Source organism: Canis lupus, chromosome 19, assembly GCF_011100685.1.
Source record: "Canis lupus familiaris isolate Mischka breed German Shepherd chromosome 19, alternate assembly UU_Cfam_GSD_1.0, whole genome shotgun sequence".
In the NCBI taxonomy this organism is placed as follows: domain Eukaryota; kingdom Metazoa; phylum Chordata; class Mammalia; order Carnivora; family Canidae; genus Canis; species Canis lupus.
Genome location: NC_049240.1, coordinates 24,110,143 through 24,131,504, shown reverse-complemented (window position 1 = coordinate 24,131,504; position 21,362 = coordinate 24,110,143). Strand labels below are relative to the sequence as shown.

At 42.7% G+C, this 21,362-nt stretch overlaps 1 protein-coding gene across 2 annotated transcripts; it reads right to left on the bottom strand.

Moving 5' to 3' along the window:
• Positions 1-469: 469 nt before the first annotated feature.
• On the bottom strand, positions 470-20,620 carry POLR2D (RNA polymerase II subunit D). Of its 2 annotated transcripts, XR_005374024.1 has the most exons (5): positions 20,467-20,620; positions 12,975-13,155; positions 6,431-6,526; positions 5,143-5,281; positions 470-726 (listed from the first exon to the last, which is right to left on the bottom strand). XR_005374024.1 is itself a non-coding variant. In XM_038564835.1 (4 exons), exons 1-4 carry the CDS (start codon positions 20,537-20,539, stop codon positions 5,203-5,205), a joined length of 429 nt encoding a protein of 142 aa, XP_038420763.1. In that variant the 5' UTR covers positions 20,540-20,620; the 3' UTR covers positions 3,748-5,202. The 2 variants fall into 2 exon arrangements, 1 of the variants encoding a protein (XP_038420763.1); XM_038564835.1 differs by lacking the exon at positions 470-726 and having other exon boundaries at positions 3,748-5,281.
• Between the last annotated feature and the right edge of the window lie 742 nt (positions 20,621-21,362).

Below are 21,362 nucleotides of genomic sequence, written 5' to 3'. Positions count from 1 at the left end.
TGATTTATCACTTTAGAGAGAGAGCAGAAATGGGAGGGGCAAAGGGAGAAGAGAGACTCTCAAGCTGACTCTACACTGAACAAAGAGCCCAACACCCAGGCCAACACAGGACCCAATCTCACAATCCTGAGATTAAGATCTGAGCAGAAACCAAGAGTTAGATGCTCAACTGCACAACCTAGGTGTCCTGTAATTTTAAATTCTTACATCAAGTCTGTCCGTGTTTTTTATTTCTTCTAAGTTTAGGAAGTACTGTTTTCCAAGTACTTGTAACTTCCAGTTGCTTTTGCATATGGAGAAATGTTAAGTTCATTTTATAAGCTCTCCACAAGAATGTATTTAAGACGTGCATGGCTACAAGATGGTGTTGATGTGGCTTGGGAGATAGAGGTAGAACTTACTAAAAGATACCAGTCGTGAAATTGGAAGTATCCTGCCTCTGGGACACATTTATTAGAATTACAAAATATGAGTATTGGAAACCGTAGAAGGTGATAACATCTTGACTTTATTTTTTAAGACTTTATTTATTTATGAGAGACACACACACACAGAGAGGCAGAGACACAGGCAGAGGGAGAGGCAGGCTCCATGCAGGGAGCCTGATGTGGGACTCCATTCAGGGTCTCCAGGATCACGCCCTGGGCTGAAGGCGGCACCAAACCACTGAGCCACCCAAGGCTGTCCACATCTTGACTTTTAAATTCAGCATAAGTTACCAGCCCGCTGAAAAGGCAAAATGAATTAGGAAAAGTAGTTATTCACCTTCACTATTGCCAAATGTTTCCTTAAAATCACTTTCATCATTTTGTCTACAAGCAGTAGTAGTACAGGCAGATTTTCTTTTTTTTTCAGGCAGATTTTTATTTTTAAAGATTTTGAGAGACAGAGCACGGGGGACAGAGGGAGAGGGAGAAGCTGACTCCCCATTGGGTGCATAGCACAACCAGGGGGAGTTTGATCCCAGGACTGCCCAAGATCCTGCCCTGACCCAAAGTCAGATGCATAACCAACTGAGCCACCTGGGCACCCCAAGGTAGATTTTCTTTCTTTCTTTCTTGTAAAGATTTATTTATTTATTCATTCAGAGAGAGCGAGAGAGAGGCAGAGACACAGGCAGAGGGAGAAGCAGGCCCCATGCAGGAAGCCCAATGCGGGACTCGATCCCAGGTCTCCAGGATCACACCCCAGGCTGCAGGCGGCACTAAGCCGCTGCGCCACCGGGGCTGCCCCCAAGGTAGATTTTCAAAAGCAGAACTTGTATTACACAAAAAAACTCCGTAATGTATAGAAAATGATATATATGATTAAACTCCAAATTGTGATTAATGGTCCTATGATTACTGCTGCTTTTGTCAACAGTTAATCTACCTGAAATCCTTCTTTCAGTGGCCTGCAGGACAGCTGTGTTGGTAGCTGAGAGCTGTGTTGTCCAATCCAGTAACCACAGGCCACTAGTAACTATTTAATTTTTTTAATTTAAATTGAGTAAAACTGGGGATCCCTGGGTGGCTCAGCGGTTTAGCGCCTGCCTTCAGCCCAGGACCTGATCCTGGAGACCCGGGATCGAGTCCCACATCGGGCTCCCTGCATGGAGCCTGCTTCTCCCTCTGCCTCTGTCTCTGCATCTCTGTCTCTCATGAATAAATAAAATCTTAAAAAAAAATAAATAAAATGCTGTTCCTGAGTCACACCAGGCTGAAGTACTCAATAGCTGCATGTGGCTATTATCTCCCATGTTGGACAGGGCAGAGAATGACACCTTTGGCTTGTCATTCAAAGCTGCCAGGTATATTCTGGGCTGCTTGCCCACCACCCTAACTCATGGAACCCTCTGATTTTCTCACTCTGATACATTCTTGCCTCTCCTTGAAGCTCCACACTGACCTTTCTCAAAATAGGGGCTATTTACTCAGCATTTACTATTAAGTGCCTACTCAGTGCTGTGCAAAGCGAAAGGAGTTGCACGTAACCCTAGTCTTAAGATTCAGTGGCATACAGACCTGCTTTTCTCTGCTACCATTCACCACCTTCTGCTTCTAGTCCACCCACCTGCACTCCTGGTGACAATCAAGGAAGACTGCAGACGTGTTACTATCAAGTGCTACTTGGGACCCGAGATCTACCTTGTTTGTTTTTATCCAAGCCTGCATACAGGTATTTTTGTCAAGGTTCCTTACAGCAATATAATGGCAGTGACCACATGTCTATTTTTCACAAGTGTCAGTTTAGATCCTTTTTTTTTTTTAATTTTTATTTATTTATGATAGTCACAGAGAGAGAGAGAGAGGCAGAGACACAGGCAGAGGGAAAAGCAGGCTCCATGCACCGGGAGCCCGACGTGGGATTCGATCCCGGGTCTCCAGGATCACGCCCCGGGCCAAAGGCAGGCGCTAAACCACTGCGCCACCCAGGGATCCCTAGATCCTTTCTTTTTTAAAAAAGATTTGTTCATGATCGAGAGAGAGAGAGAGAGAGAGAGAGGCAGAGACACAGGCAGGGGGAGAAGCAGGCTCCATGCCAGGAGCCCAACGCAGGACTCGATCCTGGGTCTCCAGGATTGTGCCCTGAGCCAAAGGCAGGCGCTAAACCGCTGAGCTACCCAGGGATCCCATGCAGTTTAGATCCTTGATGATAACTGCTTTCATTCTAAATTACACCAACACTGGTCTCACCTTTGGCTCGTAACTCACCACAGGAAAATTTAAATATGAACTGAGTATTAGAGATGAGGTGATTCTGGTCAATGTTCCCAAGTGCAATAATGCTACTTACAAATAAAGTATTTTTTAAAATGCACGCTTAAGTATTTCAATCAAGTGTCGAGCTGCTTTCAACTGCATCTTAGCAAAAATAGAGGTGAAGCAAATATTATCTGTTAAATGTAGGTGATGAGCAAATAGGTGATTAAAGTACTGGTCTTTTGAGCTTCCCTGTTTAAATTTTTCATAATAAAAATTGAAAATGTCATACCACTGGCATATCCTGCAGGCTTCAGCAATTTTGCCTTTCATGTTTTCCTTTTTTTATTGCTGAATAGTATTCTGCTATTTAGAATATGTATTTTGTTTATAATTCACCAGTTGGTGGGCATTCAGACTGATCCGTTATTGGCTATTATAATACTACAATGATCAGGGATCCCTGGGTGGTGCAGCGGTTTAGTGCCTGCCTTTGGCCCAGGGCGCGATCCTGGAGACCCGGAATGGAGTCCCACGTCAGGCTCCCGGTGCATGGAGCCTGCTTCTCCCTCTGCCTATGTCTCTGCCTCTCTCTCTCTCTCTGTGTGACTATCATAAATAAAAAAATACTACAATGATCATTCACATGCAAGTCTATGTAGGTGTCAGTGGTTTTATAAATAAGCTTAAAACATTTTGATAAGAATGGCTTGTGCTACTCAGACTTTATTCAGTGATGCTTCTTCAAGCCTTAAGTTGAATAAATATTCATTAAACCAGAATGTCAATTTTCAAGAGAAGTTTCTTCCAGTTAATTTTGCTTTCTGAAGAAGGTTTTCCCCGCCTAAGGATTTTATTTATTTAACAGAGAAAACGAGTGAAGGGGCAGGAGAGGGAGAAGCAGACTCCTCGCTGAGCAGTACCCTGAAATCATGACCTGAGCTGAAGGCAGATATTTAGCTGACTGAGCCTCCCAGGCGGCCCTCAAATTTTGATTTAAAGAAAACGGAGAATAAAAAAAAAAAAAAAAAAAAAAAAAAGAAAAGAAAAAGGAGAATAATACATGTCAGACACTAATAGGCTCTCTTTAGTAATCTTCTGAAAATATCTACAGAATAGATACATTTATTATCCACATTTTAATTTTTTTTAATTTTTATTTATTTATGATAGTCACAGAGAGAGAAAGAGAGAGAGGCAGAGACACAGGCAGAGGGAGAAGCAGGCTCCACACAGGGAGCCCCATGTGGGACCTGATCCCGGGTCTCCAGGATCACACCCTAGGCCAAAGGCGGGCACCAAACCGCTGAGCCACCCAGGGATCCTTAGAGTATTTATCAAAGAGTTTCCAACAACTAGCTTTACATCGAGTGACTTCACTGTAGTGGCTCAGGAAGGGGCAGGCTCCCTCCTTCCCAATCACCCCATCAGATATCACCTGCTGCTGAGTTGCATGACAGAGTTTGGACTGGACGCCCCATACAAGGAGTCTTCAAAATGTTCAGACCCTCAAGTCTGGCCCATGAAGGAAAAAAAAAAAATCTTAACCTGGGAGTGAGAAAATAGTGGTTTAGGACCACTGCCTCCAAATCTACATCCTTCAACACTCAAGAAAAAAGCCCCATTACTGATCAACCCCAAGGCTACGAGCCCCCCATGTTTGGCAGTTATCTTCAGGTATAACTACTTTCCCTGGTGAGCTTCTTCCTTGACTTCTGGGTTAAATACAATGATGCCAATGCTGTCTCAGTCATTAACACCATCATCCTTTCTGTAAGAATTTCAGATGATGGTACACGTCTGATTTAATTCTTCCTTTTGTGTTTATATTTGGGGTTCCTTCCTTGTTTCTTTAAAGTAGGCACCAAGCCCAATATGGGGCTTGAACTCACCACCCTGAGATCAAGAGTCACATGCTCTACCAACTGAATCAGCCAAGGGCCCCTTAATTCTTCCTTTTGCATTGAGATAAGACTGTCGTTTCCTGTAGTTTCAAAAACTACAAATACGCTGAAATTAAAACATGAGATCTTAGGAATCAAATTAACACAGGGGCTAAAAAATTAAAATCTTAAAAAAAAAGGGGTGCTTGAATGGCTCAGTCAGTGGAGCCTGCAACTCTTGACCTTGGGGGTAATGAGATCAAGCCCCACACTGGGGGGAGAGACTACTCAAAACAAAACAAAACAGACAAAAAAAACAAAGCCAAACACAATCTTAAAACAAAAACAATTTAAAAATAACACAGGTACCAAAACTGTGGTAGAAGGTAGTCACTAGTGTAGCTTATATGCGCATCACCCCTCACGCCTCCCCCTCCAAGAGGGAAGGCCAGGTTACCATGGTCTCGGAGTTAAGTCTAAAACAGCAACCTAAACTGAGACCAAGCTAACTTGTTCTAGCCAAAGGAAGCCCAACTGTCTTCTGCAATAGTATTTCCGTGTAAGTCAGCTCCAGACACCTGGTCAGTGGTGATGGGCTTGGGACACAGTTCCCTCAGCAGTGGAGCAATATTTGGAGACTAATATTGAAAGCTGCGCTTGGTCTGGATATCATCAAGAATCTGCTGTAGCTCCTCATCTTCAAACCGCCCCTCCAAGCTACAAGAAGAAAACCAAAAGAAATGAGTATCTCAGGAATTGACAATGTTCCCTACACTCTTTTGAACACATGCTCATCTTTGAGCACCACTTATACACTTCTCCATTTACCTCTAAACACTGACACCTCTACCTTCAGCTTTATTTCTGCCATTCCTTTTAAACACATATGAAGTGTTTCAAAGATTTAAGAAAGTATAAAAATATGTTAACCCTAACAGCTACCCCTACTTGATTTAGATTTCTTTAATAAACACAACAGGAATAAATTAATGGCTCTGTGTATGCTCCCCCCATTGCAATACCTTCCCCAGAATTAATAACCATTATCCTGCATTTGTATTTATCATTCCTATACATATTTTTAAACTTATTATTATATACATATATAAAGGTATCTACAAGCCATATGCAGCACTGTTTTCAAACTTTTAAGAAATGACATTGTAATACATTTATCCTGCAAATTTTTTCACTCCGAATTGATTCTGGTATTAGTTATACTCCATATTGTTCCAGTTCATTAATTTTTGCACTGCTACATAAATGATTTATCCATCCTCTCGTTTACTGACTGTCAAGCTTCTGTTATCACTAACACTGCAGTAATGAACATTAGAATACATGCTTCCTTGTAGAATGGTATGAGCTGCTTTTAGGCATGTACCCAGGAATGGATTTTTAGATAACAGGGTATAATCATCTTTAACTTTACTAGATGTAGCCAAACTGCTCTCCAAAGTGACTGTACTAATTTGCACTCCTAGGATCCCTGGGTGGCACAGCGGTTTAGCGCCTGCCTTTGGCCCAGGGTGCGATCCTGGAGACCCGGGATCGAATCCCACGTCGGGCTCCCGGTGCATGGAGCCTGCTTCTCCCTCTGCCTGTGTCTCTGCCTCTCTCTCTCTCTCTCTGTGTGACTATCATAAAATAAATAAAAATAATAATAAAAAAGATATAATTTGCACTCCTACCACCAATGTGAGAGATTCAGCTGGTCCACATTTTTGCTAACAGCTGGCATGGCTACAAATCATATTCACACCCTGTTGGTGCTATCTGTCCCGATTTCAAAAATACATACTTTTTAGACAAAGTGATTCTACTTGTAGGAATTTTATACACAGAACTCAGCACAGCGGTGCTTACCTTGGTATCAGTGCCTTTGACTCCTCAGCAGTCTCTGGGCAAAGGTTGGCCAAACAGGCCAACTCAAACTTATGAAGCTTCTTCTGGAGCAACAAGCTGATCATGGTGAAGAAAATCAAAACAAACAAAATCAAAGAATGATGAGTAGGAAAAGAGAATGAAAAGTAGTTAACAAGTATGAAAAAAAAGTAAAGCACTTCCAATTATTTCTACATGGTTAAGCTTGGCTGCAAAATCTACTTTAAATTCACTTCCTGTTCCTATTCTTGGAGAACACAAAGTTACAATGAAATCAGGCAGACACAAAAGCAATCAGAGCACATCAGGCCTGAGAACCCCCTATTTTAACTTTTGAAAAATTACTATGTAATTTACGGACTGTACAACCTTCCCCAAGAATTTATTTTGCTGTTCTCTGCTTTTATCACTGTACCTTGCTTCTTTCAACATTAATTTTATTACAAATACATGATGTTTGTGTATTTTGACTTGGAAGGAAATTCTCTTAAACTTATCTAAAAGTTGATTAAGCGTCTGCCTTCAGCTCAGATCATGATCCCAGAGTCCTGGATGGAGCCCCACATTAGGCTCCCCTGCTCAGTGGGACTCCTGCTTCTCCTTCTCCCTCTGCCTGTTACTCCCCCTGCTTGTGTTTTCTCTCCCTGTCAAATAAATAAATAAAATCTTATAAACTTACCTAAAAAATAAATATAGGCATACCTTACTTTGTACAAATATTTGTGTAAACTGCATCTTCTTTTATTTTTGCATCTTATTTTATTTATTTTTTTTATTTTTTATTTTTTTTAAAGATTTTATTTATTTATTTATTCATGAAAGACTGAGAGACAGAGAGAGCCAGAAACAAAGGCAGAGGGAGAAGCAGGCTCCATGCACCGGGAGCCCGATGTGGGATTCGATCCTGGGTCTCTAGGATCGCGCCCTGGGCCAAAGGCAGGCGCCAAACCGCTGCGCCACCCAGGGATCCCTTTTTTTTTTTTTTTTTAAAGATTTTATTTTTGCATCTTATTTTAAATGCACTTCTATTCTAGTTCAAATTGTCTAAAACACTGTCAAATCTTATCTTGCCTTCTTACACATTTAGCTCTTAAAATAAGAGCTCATCCACAGTAAATGTGGTTTCAGAGACCTTAATTATCTGTTCAGAAACAAAACATTTACTGTGATTATTCTATTATAAGCATTGTAGTTATCATACAAAATTCTGAAAATACAGGACAGAAAAAGAAAAGCTACCCATATCATTACCTAAACAGAATCAATGCTATTATCTTAGTGTACCATTCCAAATACTTTTCTGTTTTAGAATATAAACTCACACATTGTTTCATAACTTTGTCACTCAGTAAAAGCTATCTTAATTTATTTAATATTGTAAACTTACTAACATGGGAAGTTTATAAAATAGTGTATATATCTGTGTGGAGGGATTTGTTATTAAATGAACCTATGCTCAGGGATCCCTGGGCGGCTCAGGGGTTTAGCACCTGCCTTCGGCCCAGGCCGTGATCCTGAAGTCCCATCAGGCCCCGCATCAGGCTCTCTGCATGGAGCCTGTTTCTCCCTCTGCCTGGATCTCTGCCTCTTTCTCACTCTCTGTGTCTCTCATGAATAACTGAATAAAATCTTAAAAAAAAAAAAAAAAGCTCACTTATAAACAATACAAAGAAACACCAAAAAGGTGAAAATAACCTGACATCCTGAGAAATAACTATTAACATTTTCATGGAGATTCCCCTTCCCTTCCTCTTTATAAAAATTTTTGAGACAATATAATTAAAATAAACAAAAGAGGGAATCCCTGGGTGGCTCAGCGGTTTGGCCCCTGCCTTCAGCCTAGGACATGATACTGGAGTCCCGGGATTGAGTCCCATGTTAGGCTTCCTGCATGGAGCCTGCTTCTCCCTCTGCCTGTGTCTCTCATGAATAAATAAATAAAATCTTTAAATAAAATAAAATAATAAAATAAAAGAAATCGTAACAAATGTTATTCTGATTGGCCTTTTTTCAGTCAACGACACAGAAGTTGTCTTCCACATTAGTACACGAATAACTCCACCCTGAAGACAGCATTCCACCGAAAGGCTGTGGATTTATATACCAAATTTCCTGTTATTGAACATTTCAACGGTTTCCAATTATTCACCATTTTATTTTTTTCTTAAAAGATAAGGAAGACTTTTCTTTTTTTTTTTTTAAAGATTTTATTCATTCATGAGACACACAGAGAGAGGCAGAAACATAGACAGATGGAGAAGCAGGCTCCATGCAGGGAGCCCGATGCAGAACTCGATCCCAGGATCCAGGGATCATGTCCTGAGCCAAAGGCAGATGCTCATCCACTAAGCCACCCAGATGCCCCAAAGAAAAGAATTTCAAGCAGACTCCCCGCTGAGTGCAGAGCCCAACAAAATACTCATTCTCTTGGGACACCTGGGTGGCTCTGCAGTTGAGCGCCTGCCTTCCGCTCAGGGCGTGATCCTGAGGTCCCTGGATCGAGTCCCACGTCGGGCTCCCTGCATGGAGCCTGCTTCTCCCTCTGCCTGTGTCTCTGCCTCTTTGTCTCTCATGAATAAATAAACAAAGTTAAAAAAAAACAAAAACAAAAAACCTCATTCTCACGACCCTGAGATCATGACCTGAGTCTAAACCAAGAGTCAGAAGCTGCCCATACCCCAGTAGGTGCCCCTCCAATTTACCATTTTAATTTTTTTTTTAATTTTTATTTATTTATGATAGTCACAGAGAGAGAGAGAGAGAGGCAGAGACACAGGCAGAGGGAGAAGCAGGCTCCATGCACCGGGAGCCCGACGTGGGATTCGATCCCGGGTCTCCAGGATTGCGCCCTGGGCCAAAGGCAGGCGCCAAACCGCTGCGCCACCCAGGAATCCCCAATTTACCATTTTAATAATGTTTTGAACATCATGTATACTTCTGTGTGTACCTGATTGATTACTATGTGGGTTTTTTTTTTTTTTAAGATTTTATTTCTTTATTCATGAGAGACACAGAGAGACGCAGAGACACAGGCAGAGGGAGAAGCAGGCTCCATGCAGGGGAGCCCAATGTGGGACTCGATCCCGGGACCCCAGGGTCACACCCTGAGCCAAAGGCACTCATCTGCTGAGCCACCCAGGCATCCCAATTATTATGTGTTTTAAAGAGAAATTCCTGGGGATCCCTGGGTGGCGCAGCGGTTTGGCGCCTGCCTTTGGCCCAGGGCGCGATCCTGGAGACCTGGGATCGAATCCCACATCGGGCTTCCGGTGCATGGAGCCTGCTTCTCCCTCTGCCTATGTCTCTGCCTCTCTCTCTTTCTCTCTCTGTGACTATCATAAATAAATAAAAATTAAAAAAAAATTAAAAAAAAATAAATAAAAAAAATAAAGAGAAATTCCTAGAGGTTGAATTACCTAGTCAAAGAATATGAGTCTTGAGAGAGAGAGTGCCCTAGAAGTGCTTTACCAGTACACACTTCCACTAGCAATAAATACTATTTCCCCTACTCATTACATGTAGGTTTCTCAATGTTTAACCTTTTCAAATCTACTTACCTCTTTTACTATTTCTTTGATTTCCTTCAAGATGAGCATTATTTCATGTGAATTAGCTAGCCATTTGAAGTTCTCATTCAAACTGAGCCTCTAATTGGAGACTGTACATTTTTAAAAACTGGTGTCATCTCTTTATTAATTCTTTGTTGGGAGTTTTTAATATTAAGGATATAAAAAAATTAAGGCTATCAATCCTTTCCCCGTTTATTTACACTTACATTTTGCATATGGCATTTAACTTGATGTAGGGAAGTTTAAAGATTTTTATACAAATTCATTTATTCACTATTTATATTTAGTGCCTACAATCAGGTTACACAGTGATGAATATAACCAAGTTCCTGCTCTCACAAAGCTTATATTCTACTAGTCAATCAAGTTTCCCCTCATTTAAAAGTCTTACTAACCACAGCCAAAATAATACAAACATTCATATTATCACAAAGCACTTTTATTCACCATGGTTTGTATTCAAATCCTTAATTCCTTAGGAATTAAGTTTGGTATAAGGTATAGGTTTTGAACTTTGTTTTAAAATATTTCCCCTAGGGCAGCCCGGGTGGCTCAGCGGTTTAGCGCCACCTTCAGCCCAGGGTCTGATTCCGAAGACCTGGGATCGAGTCCCACGTCAGGCTCCCTGCATGGAGCCTGTTTCTCCCTCTGCCTGTGTCTCTGCCTCTCTCTCTCTCTCTGTGTATCTCTCATGAATAAATAAATAAAATCTTTATAAAAAAAAATAAAATATTTCCCCGTTAGGGGTACCTGGGTGGCTTAATTGGTTATGCCTCGGACTCTTGATTCTGACTCAGGACATGGACTCAGGGTCTTGAGATGAGCTCACAGTGGGCTCCATGCTAGGTGGGGAGCCTGCTTAAGATTCTCTCTTTCCCTCCCCTCTGCTCTTCCCCCACCCTGAGTGCTTTCACTCGCTCTCTAAGTTATAAAAAAAATTATTTCCCTCTGATCTATTTTTTTTTTTTTTTTAAGATTTATCCATTTATTTGTTCAGAGAGAGCGAAGAGAGAGGCAGAGACACAGGCAGAGGGAGAAGCAGGCTCCATGCAGGGAGCCCGATGCAGGACTCGATCCCGGGTCTCCAGGATCCACCCCAGGCTGCAGGCGGCGCTAAACCGCTGCGACGCTGCGCCACCGGGGCTGCCCCCTCTGATCTATTCTCATGCCAAAGTGTCACCACTTTAATTGCTATCAGTTGTTTTTTTTTTGTTGTTAAGATTTTATTTATTTTCATTAGAGACACAGAGAAAGGCAGAGACATAGGCAGAGGGAGAAGCAGGCCCCCTGCAGGGAGCCCAATGGGGGACCTGATCCCGGAATCACACCTTGAGCCAAAGGCAAACGCTCAACCACTGAGCCACCCAGTCGTCCCAATTGCTATCAGTTTTTAATGCGTTTTACATCTTTTAGGACGAATTCTCCCCTTCATATTTCTCAAAAAAAAAATTTTTTTTTGACAATTCTTACAAGAGCCTAATGCAGGGCTCCATCTCATGACACTGTGATCATGACCTTAACTGAAATCAAGAGTCAGTCATTCAACCAAGCCACCCAGGCGCTCCCAGAATGGCACTAAATGTATACATTAATTTGGGGAGAACCAACATGTTTAAAATACTGAATGTGTAAGTCTACTTTCATCTGTCCAGGTCATCTCCTAGGCCCAACAGCTTGTAGTTTTGCTCGGAAGCTCTGCAAATTTCCCTCCAATCTTTTCTCCATGCGTACATTCACTTTTTAGAACAGATTATTCTTCATATACAATTTTATCACCTTCATTTTCTGCACACTTAACGTGGGAACATCTTTCGATTTCATTTTCTACCACAATTTGAATGACCATATATTCACCAAATGATTTACCACTATTTATTTAATTACTGTTGAATGTTTAACGTTTCTCCCTGTCCTTGGCTATTATAAGTAGCTCTCTGAAAAGTATCTGTGTATATACATCTTTTTTTGTATACCTGCTTTTCCTAAGGACAGTACTTCTCAAACATTTTCACCAGAGCAGAGCACACAAGTATCCCTAGGTGACCTGGGGGGCACAGGCTCAAATGACTTTCTGCATCTGTAAGGTTTTAAGTCTTGTAATTTAATTCAGGAATTCACATATATTTTTTGTTTTATTCAACAATATGCTGGTATCTGTTTGTTTTAATGTAGAAGTCTTTTAAATCACCTACCATCAAATAAAACTGATGTTTGAAGATGTGTTTTTTTCCTGTGGCTTCCTATATGCCTTAGTACATCATGTTTTTCCAGGTTACCCAATTTGAGACGCAATGCCTTAGAAAAAAATGCTAAAGGCTGCCTTCTGAGAAGTACAGCAAAGATTCAGAAAGAATGCTCCTGATTTATACTTAATTACATATAAAGATCCTGAAGACATTTTAAATAAATAAGCCCACTTTATTAAAAAAAACTCACAAAACACTGTTATGTGTTATATATATATATATTTTTTTATACATATATAAAATATATATGTGAATACATGGAAAAGATCTGGAAGGCTAATAACCAACTAACAGTGGTTACTGTGCAGGATGACCACTGGGATTTTAGGTATGTGGAAAGGTGGCCAAAAAGAATTTTGATCTCATAAGCAATTTTTAAATTTCAGACAGATATTATTTTTCTTACATTAAAGGTACAGATGATGACCATGGGATGGCAGTGCTGGCAGTGGCAGTAGAAGCAAAAGCATTTTACACAGATGTCCAACAGTTTGGATTTTTTTTTTTTTTATGATAGTCACAGAGAGAGAGAGAGAGAGAGGCAGAGACACAGGCAGAGGGAGAAGCAGGCTCCATGCACCGGGAGCCTGACGTGGGATTCGATCCCGGGTCTCCAGGATCGCGCCCTGGGCCAAAGGCAGGCGCCAAACCGCTGTGCCACCCAGGGATCCCAACAGTTTGGATTAATAAAAACTTTCTTTTAGCACTCACCTACGGACACTGGCAATGGTCTCTCTGTTTTTGAAACGGCTGAAACGGGCTGTATAATTTAAAGTTTTCATGAAGACCTCAGAAAGTTCCTGTTCATCCTCTGCACTCTCATTCTGTTGCTTTCGATGCTCCAGAAGCATATGAACTTCTGAATTTAGTAATGTCTCCGCTGTTTCAAACTCTATTTGTGAGAAGCATAAATGTCAGCTGAAAGTATTCCTTCAAAAGACAACTTCTAAATGTTCATTTTGCCTTCAAGACTAGCAGCAAATTTCTGTCCCTGCATAAATCCAGAGGCCCAATATCCCACAGCTTTATCTTCATCCAGACCAGTCTACCACAAGGGACAGTAGAGTTCATGAGATACTAACACTTAGCTCAGTCCAGCTAGACAGTTTCTAACATCAAAGAACCTGACCTGGATGTGCTACAACACAGGATGTGTGTTGTGATATGTCACAACAATGACATATCATTATCCTATAATAACACATCATTACCCTAATTAGGCCAGTTAGGATTTTCAAAATAGAGCATAATCAACAATTATTTCTCTGTAGCTTGCATGAACTGATAATCTAGTTCCACAATACTAATATTATACTCAAAACTTTAAGAATTATTACATCTTAGGGAGGGCCAAGTATTTGGAAACACACATTAATAATGCATCCCAAATTCTATTTTTGTACCTGTACAAATCTGTTATTTACTCATTCACCCAGATCACTACCTATTACATACTATTGGACTTGTCCCTACCCTTGGGCAGCCCGGGTGGCTCAGCGGTTTAGTGCCGCCTTCAGCCCAGGGCCTGATCCTGGAGACCCGGGATCAAGTCCCATGTCAGGCTCCCTGCATGGTGCCTGCTTCTCCCTCTGCCTCTGCCTCTCTCTCTCTGTGTGTCTCTCGTGAATAAATAAATAAAATCTTTAAAAAATAAATAAAAAATAAGTCCCTACCCTCTAGATTTCATAATCTTATGTTGTTCCCCAACTAAACCTACTTCAAGGGATCCCTGGGTGGCGCAGCGGTTTAGCGCCTGCCTTTGGCCCAGGGCACGATCCTGGAGACCCGGGATCGAATCCCACGTCGGGCTCCCGGTGCATGGAGCCTGCTTCTCCCTCTGTCTGTGTCTCTGCCTCTCTCTCTCTCTGTGTGACTATCATAAATAAAAAAAAAAAAACAAAAAAAAAAAACAATAAACCTACTTCAAATATTTACTATCACACAAATCTTGTAACTAATTTTTTTAGCTTCAAGTTTTTATTTAAATTCCAGCTAACATACAGTATATTATTATTTTCAGGTGTATAATTTAGTGATTCATCATTTACAGATGACACCCAACAAGTGCCCTCTTTAATACCCATTCCCCATTTAACTTATCCCCCCCTCCCCTCTAGCAACCCTTAGTTTTTTTTGTTGTTGTTGTTTTTTTTTAGCAACCCTTAGTTTTTTCTCCGTAGTTAAATGTCTGTTTTCTGGTTTGCCCCCTTTTTTTCCTCCTATGTTCATCTGTTTTGTTTCTTAAATTCCATGTGAGTGAAATCACATAGTATTTGTCTTTCTCTGACTTATTTTGCTTAGCATGATACTCTAGGTCCATCTACATTGTTGCAAATGGCAAGATTTCATTCTTTTTTATGGCTGAATCATATTCCATTGTGTATGTGTGTCACATCTTTATCCATTCATCAGCCGATGGACATTTGGGCTCAACCTTGATACACATTTAAAAATAATCCTCTTCATTAATAAATAAATATTTAAAATATTAAATTAAAAATTAAAATAATAAGAGTCCTCTTGGGACACATGGGTGGCTCAGCAGCGGGCATCTACCTTCGGTCCAGGTTGTGATCCTGGGGAGGGGTCCGGGGATCGAGTCCCACGTCAGGTTCCTTGCATGGAGCCTGCATCTCCCTCTGCCTCTCTCTCTCTCATGAATAAATAAAATCTTTAAAAGTAATAATAATCCTCTTCTTGAATAGGAAGAATACCAGTGAGCAAACTTTAAAAACTGGATTTGGGCAGCCCCCGTGGCCCAGTGGTTTAGCACTGCCTTTGGCCCAGGGCATGATCCTGGAGACCTGGGATCGAGGCCCACATCAGGCTCCCGGTGCATGGAGCCTGCTTCTCCCTCTGCCTGTGTCTCTGCCTCTCTCTCTGTGTCTCTCATGAATAAGTAAAATTAAAAATAAAATAAAATAAAAACTGGATTTATTTATTTTTAAAAGTTTATTTATTCATGAGAGAGGCAGAGACACAGGCAGAGGGAGAAGCAGGTTCCATGCAGGAAGCCCAATGAGGGACTCGATCCTGAGACTCCAGGATCACGCTCTGAGTCAAAGGTAGACGCTCTCAACTGCTGAGCCACCCAGGTGTCCCTAGAATTGGTTTCTGACTGTTCCTTATCAGTGAGTTCCTCCACAGTAGGAACCGTTCATAAACATAGATTCATGTTTCTAATCCCACACTGAGGAATAATAATGAGGAAAATCCAAAATTACTTACAATTTAGCATTTCCATGGGTCATGGGTATGTTTACTATTGGGGAAATCACTAACACCATCTGAGTAATGCCTCTTTCTCAGGCCAGGTGACAAGAACTTCCACTCTGCTTCCACAACCATCTGTGGGCTGGGTGTGTATGTGGGGTGGGGGGAAACAATATTTTTACTTGAAAAGTTCTCATTACTCCTAAATCTAATAGGCACCAAAAAGGTATTTTCTACCAGAGGTCAGCAGAGTTTAAGCAAGAGGAACCTCTCAGAGCTAATTCCTGTCCAGTGCAGGTCACTGCCCATTCTGTATCGATGCAGTGGTGTACAAATAAACTACTGCTTCAGAGCAATGAATCAAGAGGACATGAAATATTAGGTGTATGGTTCCAGGGGTGCCTGGGTGGCTCCATGGTTGAGAGTCTGCCTTCAGCTCACATTGTGATCCTAGGGTCCTGGGATTGAGTCCTGTAGCAGGCTCCCCACAGGCAGCCAGCTTCTTCCTCTGCCTCTCTGTGTGTCTCATGAATAAATAGAATCTTAAAAAAAAAAAAAAAAAAGGAGTGTATGGCTCCAAATCTCCGAAGTGACAGTCACAAGTGACATGATAGGAAAAAGCAGCAACAGCACCTAAAGAATGGATTAGTCTCAGCTTCTGAGGCTGTAGCATTAATGCCACAGGGGCACTTGTGTGGCTCAGTTGGTTAAGCATCTGCCTTTGGCTCAGGTCACAATCTCAGGGTCCTGGGATGGAGCCCTGCATCAGGCTCCTTGCTCAGCAGGAGGCCTGCTTCTGTTTCTTCCTCTTCCTACTGCTCCCCCTCTGTGGGCTCTCTCTTTCATCAATAAATAAAATCTTAGCCAAAAAAAGAAAAGAGAAGAGAAGAGAAGAGAAGAGAAGAGAAGAGAAGAGAAGAAGAGGAAATCAAGAGTCTAAGCCAGAGTTACTAACAAGAATCATCTCCCAAGTTTATTACAGCTATTGATGTTTTTAAGGCTTCTGGAAAATGGGCCCAATGAAAGATGCTTCACTTTCTGTACTAAGTAAAATGTACCTGTTAAAACAGGATAGCGCTTTCAGGACACCAGGAGGCCAGTCACCTGCCCCCATTCCTCACTCACGGTAATGTCCAAGTACTATTTACACATCACTCTCACTCCTTTCAAACAATGAAAGACCAAAGCAGCCAAACCAGGTATGTTATTCTTCCTCTGCACTGGTATTTTAAGAATAGCCACAATTTATTAATTCCCGTTCCTGTAAGAAAGAAAAATATTCCTTGGCCTGTACCTCAACTGTGAATGTTCTTGAGGACACTCCATTACAACCATTATGGTAAAGGTGGCAACTTCAGATGATCTTCTCATATTACATATTTTTCTCTCTGGTACAAAATGTTCTAGGGGATTTCTTTAGCTGAGGGAACGGAGAAATGGGGATCATATTGGAGTGTATGGTTCCAGGGATGCCTGGGTGGCTCAGTGGTTGAGCCTCTGCCTTTGGCTCAGGGCGTGATCCTGGGTCCTGGGATCGAGTCCTATACCAGGCTTCCTGTAGGAGCCTACTTCTCCCTCTGCCTAGGTTTCTGCCTCTGTGTGACTTTCATGTATAAAAAAAATCTTTAAAAAAAAAAAAAAGAGAGAGAGAGGATCCCTGGGTGGCTCAGAGGTTTAGCCTCTGCCTTTGGCCCAGGGCACGATCCTGGAATCCCAGGATCGAATCCCATGTTGGGCTCCCTGCATGGAGCCTGCTTTTCCTTCTGCCTGTGTCTCTGCTTCTCTCTGTGTCTCTCATGAAAAAATAAATAAGATCTTAAAAGAGAGAGAAAAAGAGAGAGAGAGAGAGAGAGAGAGAGATGCAGGTGGCTCAGTGGCTGAGCCTCTGCCTTCGGCTCAGGGTGTGATCCTGGAGTCTTGGGATTAAGTCCCACATCAGGTTCCATGCAGGGAGCCTGCTTCTCCCCCCTTTACCTGTGTCTCTGGGTCTCTTGTGGATAAAAAAAATTTTATTTTTCTGGCAAACATGCTGTGAAAACTAACTACAAACTCTCAAGACGCTTTCAGTTGCCTCACCTGTTCTTCCATCCCACAGAATTAGCACACATTTGTTTGCTTTCTATCTACAGCAAAGGCTTTCCTTATCTTTTAAGTACTTACTGTTGTTTCTATGTATCTTCACATATATTTTTTAAAGCAAAGTATACCTCCAACATAGGGGTGGTTCCACCCCTGACCTCGAGATTAAGAGTAGCATGCTCTACCAACGGAGCAAACCAAGCGCTCCCATATTCCCTTTTATTTATTTATTTATTTATTTATTTATTTTATTTTATTTTTTTAAAGATTTTATTTATTTATTCATGAGAGACACACAGAGAGGCAGAGACACAGGCCGAGGGAGAAGCAGGCTCCCTGCAGGAAGCTCGATGTGGGACTCAATCCTGGGACTCCAGGATCACACCCTTAGTCAAAGGCAGATGCTCAACCACTGAGCCACCCAGGCGTCCCCCCTTTTATTTAAAAGATTTTATTTATTTATTTGAAAGAGAGACAAGCGGGGGGGAGGGGCAGAGGAGAGGAAGCAGTAGACTCCCCATTGAGCAGAGAACTGGACAAGTGTCTAGATCCCAAGACCCCAGGATCATGACCTGAACCAAAGGCAGACAGACGCTTAACTCACTGAGCAACTCAGAAGTCCCCCATCTTCAGATAGTCTAAACTACATAAAAATCATTGTGTAGGGGATGCCTGGGTGGCTCAGCGGTTAAGCGTCTGCCTTTGGCTCAGGACATGATCCTGGAGCCCCGGGATCGAGTTCCACATCGGACTCCCTGCATGGAGCCTGCTTCTCCCTCTGCCTGTGTCTCTGCCTCTCTTCTCTCTGTATCTCTCATGAATAAATAAAATCTTTAAAAAATAAAAATAAAAAAATAAAAATAAATAAAAATCACTGTGTATCCCCATATGAGCTGAGAAGTTAAACAGATATTCCAAACTCTGACACACTGTTAACTGACAGAATCTAAGGTCTAATTATACCTAATTCAACAAAATTTTCATGTACCAGATGTTACCTTTTATCAAAATAAATATTTTGTGCAAAAAAAATAAATAAAAAGTACCCAGACAAAACCCAAGCACAAAAAACTGGCTTAATTTATCATATATTAAGAGACCATCTCCCAGTGAGTTATCACACATTAAAAAAATAAACATATACTTTTATTATGCCAGAAACTTTCATGAGGCTATCCTACGGAAATATTTGACCTTGAGTCAATGAAATAAAAAATTGGAAGCAACCTATATGTCTATCAACAGATAAAAAAAAAAGTATTATGGTAAACCATTAAGTATTTCTCACCCTTTAAAAGAACATGATGGGGCACCTGGCTGGCTCAGTCCATAGAGCATGGGACACCCGATCTCAGGGTTGTGAGCTCAAGCCCCACATTGGGCCTAGAGCTGCTTTAAAAACAAAACAAAACAAAACAAAACAAAAAAAAACAGGACAGTTCTACATAATATATCATCAAAATTTTAAAAGGCTATAGCATTCCTCTTGCATAATCTCATTTTTACAAAGAAAAAATTGTACATAAATATTTATTCATAAACATAAAATTAGCTTGGAACGGTAAGTACTAATTGTGTACAGTATTCCCTCTGGGTGAAAGGGTGTGGAGTTTCACTTTTTCCTATGTATGCAATAATTTTAAAACAGGTGGGTATTGTTAAGGTTTCCCGTATTTACTTGCATTCTTCAGTACCTGTAAAATATGGTATTTTAAAATCTTAAGCTTCCTGCTTATTTTCGGTTTCTAAATTACAAATAAAGTACATCTCACTGCACAAAGAAAGTTCACTGACAACAAAAATGTGCTGTACTTGTAGCCTTCTGACCAAACTCTAGCCAGGCTCCTCTGAGCCCTGCTTTTGGGCCTCATATGTGGCCCAGAAGGACATGAACAAAATACTGACACAATTTCTAATTGCCTAGGTTGACTCTTTAAAGCGCCTACCAATATGTTGGGAGATTGAATTCAAATTAAAAAAATGCAATAAAAAAAATAAAGCGCCTACCGAGCTGAAAACTGACAGCTGTCGTTAATAATTTACGGCTTGTCCCAGCCAACACCTAGAGACAGGGCCCGTCTCTGAGTTCAGAGAAGAGCTGTGGGAGAGCGGAAGCCTAAATTCCATAAGCGCCAGTTAACATAAATGACATAAACCCTCAAATGGGTTTCAAATGCACCAATCCCCCTTTCCGCGTTTTTTAATTTTTCACTTCCTTGATCTACGGAGACGCGGCAACCCCTTCGTTCCTTCGTTCTCCTTTAAAACGCCCAATCACCTCCGTACAAACAGAAACTGAGTTCAGTCCACGCTAGCCTCTTTTCCCTATTACAATCGTGCCCGAATTTCATTTTTATTTTTTTAAAGCAGGCTCCTCGCGCAAGCTCGTGACCCGGAGCTTAAGACCAGCAAGCTAGGGCTGCCTGGGTGGCTCAGTGGTTGAGCGTCCGCCTTTGGCGCAAGTCATGACCAGAAATCCAGTCCCGGCGCCAGCTCCCCGTCCCCTGGCCCTGCCTCTCCACCCTGTATGCGCGCCCTCTCGAAAGAAAATAGGAAAAAAAAAAAAAAAAAAGCCTGGCATGCTGTACGGGTTGAGCCGGCCAGACGCCCCAGCCCCCTTACTAAAGTCTGTCCTTCTCACCTTAACCAGAGTGGGCTTTGTTCATCCTCGTCTATTTCTGCAGCACTTGGTGGTTCATCACATACAATAAACGACTTAAACGAGTAAAAAGGAGCCAACGGCTCCAGGATAGAGGCTGGAATCCCGCTGGCCCCTGTCGAGGCACCGTGGCCCGCGGGGGCCCCCTCCCGCCACATCCCCATCCTCTCTGCCCCTGCCCGTCCGTGGGGACGCCAGGCCTGCGGCGAACACGCGGGACAGCCGGGAGCAGCCGCGCAGCCCCAGCCCCACCTTTGGGAAAGATGAGCTGTGAGGCATCCTCCTCGACGTCGCCCGCCCGCGGATCGCTACCTCCAGCCGCCATGGGCACACCGCGCCGGGGTCCACGCGCGGGCCGCCGAACGCGCACGCCGGAAGCGCAGGGGCGCGGGGCTCGGCCCCGGAAGGGGCGTGGCCGACGAGGTCGGGTGGGCGTGGCCGGCGGGGCGGGTGGGCGTGGCCGGCGGGGCGGGTGGGCGTGGCCGGTGGGGCGGGTGGGCGTGGCCGGCGGGAGGGCAGGAGAGGAGGCCGGTGTGGGAGGCGCGGACGCCCCTTCCTAGTCCCGCGAGGCTACCTGCGTGGCTCGTGCTGTGCCCGGTTACTTGTCCTCGGCGAGCCTCGGCCTCTGCGTCTTGAGGGGTCGTAAGGTTGTGGGTGGGGTTCAGACCCCGGGAGCTCCCGTTGTGGACGGAGGGTTAGTGGCCCTGAAAACGTACAGGGGACTTTCTTGCAGCGCTTTAAGTCACTTAAACCACTGATTAGGGTGGCTGGCTAGTGGGTGGTTGTGACTCTTGATCTCAGGGTTGCTAGTTCGCGTTCCACATGCAGTGTAAGGGTCACGTAAAAATAAAATCTTAAAAATTAATTTGGGACCGCCTGGCTGGCTCAGTGGGAAGAGCGTACGACTCTTGATCTCGGGGCCACCTTGGGTGTAGAGATTACTAAAAATAAATAAACTTAAAAGAATTATTTGTAGTGGATTATTCCGATGCTTCCAAGCAGCTGGAGAGTGATGCTGACAGTCCTTTAATTCATCTGTTGAAACATTTGGATGATACGTAGAAAAGTAAGCCAATCCGGAGCACCTGGGTGGCCGGCGGTCGAGCGCTTGCCTTTGGCTCAGGGCGTGACCCCGGGGTCCCGGGATC

Bases quoted from the DNA above. Each gene is read 5' to 3' on its own strand.
- POLR2D (XM_038564835.1), bottom strand. From the start codon at position 20,539: ATGGCGGCTGGAGGTAGCGATCCGCGGGCGGGCGACGTCGAGGAGGAT. The intron at 13,156-20,466 runs GTGGGGCTGGGG...TCTCACAAATAG, and splicing joins ACAGCTCATCTTTCCCAAAG to AGTTTGAAACAGCGGAGACA. The intron at 6,527-12,974 runs GTGAGTGCTAAA...CACCATGATCAG, and splicing joins ACCATTGCCAGTGTCCGTAG to CTTGTTGCTCCAGAAGAAGC.